This window comes from Apaloderma vittatum, unplaced genomic scaffold (genome assembly GCF_000703405.1).
Source record: "Apaloderma vittatum isolate BGI_N311 unplaced genomic scaffold, ASM70340v1 scaffold32704, whole genome shotgun sequence".
Taxonomy (NCBI): domain Eukaryota; kingdom Metazoa; phylum Chordata; class Aves; order Trogoniformes; family Trogonidae; genus Apaloderma; species Apaloderma vittatum.
In genome coordinates, this window is record NW_009714893.1 from 1 (window position 1) to 2,514 (window position 2,514).

General features: G+C 61.6%; 1 protein-coding gene across 1 annotated transcript; it reads right to left on the reverse strand.

The window, feature by feature from the left end:
* Positions 1-85: 85 nt before the first annotated feature.
* On the reverse strand, positions 86-2,269 carry DMTN (dematin actin binding protein; the record flags this gene model as incomplete). The annotated part of the gene is made up of 11 exons (XM_009868928.1): positions 86-93; positions 370-418; positions 509-573; positions 681-786; positions 875-984; positions 1,099-1,251; positions 1,319-1,375; positions 1,483-1,591; positions 1,685-1,729; positions 1,863-2,018; positions 2,195-2,269. Coding segments are annotated over 11 exons (933 nt in total), but the record flags the coding sequence as incomplete, so codon positions are not given.
* Positions 2,270-2,514: the final 245 nt, after the last annotated feature.

A 2,514-nucleotide genomic window follows, 5' to 3' on the forward strand; every position in this document is an offset into this window, starting at 1 on the left:
CTGTCTGTGTGTCCCCCCTGCCCAGCCCCCAGCATACATCACCCTCTCGCTGGGTCTCCACCCCGGCAGCCGGACGAGCGCTTACCTGCAGGCCTGGAAAACAGAGAGGAGCAGGGTTCAGCCCCGGAGGGAACCCCCATTGTCCCCCACTATCTTCCCCTTGGTGGTTGACAAACCCCAAGAAGTGGTTTCTCACCCTCTGCTGAGCCCAGGCTTGCTCCAGCAACTCCCATCTCTAGGATCATCCCCATATCCTTGGTGACACTCCCCATCCCTGGGGACACCTCTACATCCCCTGAGACACCCCAGATCCCCCAAGACACCCCAGATCTCCCCACGGTGACCCACACGCCATGGACTGACGCTCACCTGGACTGCTCTTCTCGCTGCCTGCCGAGCTAAACTCTGCTGACTGCAGCTGCAAGGAGAAGGGGACAGCATCAGAGCGGGGGCCACCCCCAGGAACCCCTCCAAGGCTGCGTGGCCCCGGCAGCCCCTGCCCACTCACCCGGGTGAGGGTGCTCCTGCCGGAGGCGGGGAGCGAGGAGCTCTTGTAGCTCCCTGTGTGCAGGGCTACAGGAGAACAAGACACAGTCAGAGGCGATGGCAAGGGCCTGTGGGAGCAGGCAGGGGTGTGTGAGGAAAGAAAGGGGTGGGATGTGGAAGAATATCCCACATACACGTGTGGAAGGGTGTCCGGTCTGGCAAAGAGCGAGTTTTTCTCCGGATGGGGAGAGATTTCTCCATCTCTTCCTTCAAAATCAGCTTCCCCAGGTTGGAGGTGACCTTGGGGGTGAAGGCACATGGGTGGGGGTCAGTGTCTGCACATCCGCAGCCCCTCGCAGGGTGCCCACCCGCCTGCTCTGCCCCTGACCTTGCTCAGCTCCTGCCTCTGGAGCTCCCGCAGGATCTTCATCTCCTCCGTCAGGTCATCATCTTCCTCCTCCCCTCTCTTGGAGGCCATCCGCCTCCTCCACTCTGTCTCTGGGGGGAAAAAAGGGGATGTTATATCCGTCCCCAGCATCCTGTGGGGTCTCTAGGTGGAAATAAACCCCTGGGGTGAGCCCGCCCCCTCGCCTGCCCGCATTCCCCACCTACCCACGACGGCCAGGGACGGGGGGCACGGCCAGTAATCGGTCTCGATCTTGGCGGGTTGGTTGGGGTCTGGGGGCTGCGCCGCCGGGAACTTGGAGGATTCGATGATCAAGTCCTCTATGAGATGCTTCCCATGGTGGGCGCTGGAATGGTGGTCTGGGGGAACAGAGGGGGTGAGGCAGAACCCTGTGCCCCGTCCCGTGGGACAGACACCCCCGCTCACCTTTCTGCCTGTAAATCGGAGGCTTCTTATATATGTTGAGCTCCGTCGTGTCGGTCTCTGCAAGGAAAAAAGGGGTTAGGGGGTGGGAATAGGTGGCTCACAGCCCTGGAAAGGGGCTGGAGTTTGGGGGCAGGCAGTGCCAGAAGGGTTAGAGGGGAACGTACCCGGTCGGTGGAAATGCTGCACACTGCTCCGGGTTGAACTGCTGCCTTGGCGAGAGGGGGGCTGCGGGGTGCTGCTGGGGGTCCGACTCTCAATCCACTCCCGGATGACCTGTAGGGGAGCATCGAGACCCCGACAATTTGGCATCGCCCTCTCCTCCTCCTTGGAGCCCCCAGAGTTGGGGCAAGGGCTGTGGGTACTCACCTCCGGAGACGGAGGAGGAGAGATGGATTTGGGAGACAGGGAACGCTGCAGAAGGCAAGAAGAAATTTATTCCAGCAGCCCCACATCTGCCCTCTGGGACACCTCCATCTGGGGGGACTTCCCCTCCATTGACCCCCAAGACAACCAGGGGGTGTCGGTGGTCCCAGGACACCCTCACCTCTCGGCTCCGGGGCAGCTCCACATGCTCCATGAGCGAGTAGGTGAAATGGGGTTCGTAGATCATCAAGTCGGGGCGTTCGATGTCCAGGATCGCTTTGTCCTTGGGGATGGCAGCCAGGTCCTTGTAGCCCAGAACCTCGTTGTCCATTTTGGCCTGGAAGGAAGGAAAAGCACCTTCGTTTTTGGGTGCAGAAAGGCAACATTGGGGAATGGGGTGGGCTTTCCTGGGGCTGGCATTCTCCGTGGCCCCACTGGGAGTGGTGGGTTTGGGCAGGGATACCCTCACCCCAGGGATGGAGGGATGATGGGGAGAGGTGAGTCAACTCTCACCACGATGCTGGAGGGCGATCCGGGGACGCTGGATCCGCGGGAGGAACAGACGCTCCCAGGGGAGGTCAGTGGTTGCTGGAAGGAAAAGGGGAGATTTTTGCAACCCACACCCTCACCACTGACTGCCCAGGAAGGGACTCAGGGTCATGGTGGGGACCCCTGGGCATGGCAGGGGGGCCCGGGGACATCCCTGTGCCCCACGGACCTCAGTGCACCGGGGTGGAAAGTCCTTGGGGCTGAGGTATTTCTGAGTGGGCGCTGGGGTCTCCTTTGCTCCAGCGTTGTGGTTCAGGGCAGGGGACACCCGGGAGGTGACAGTG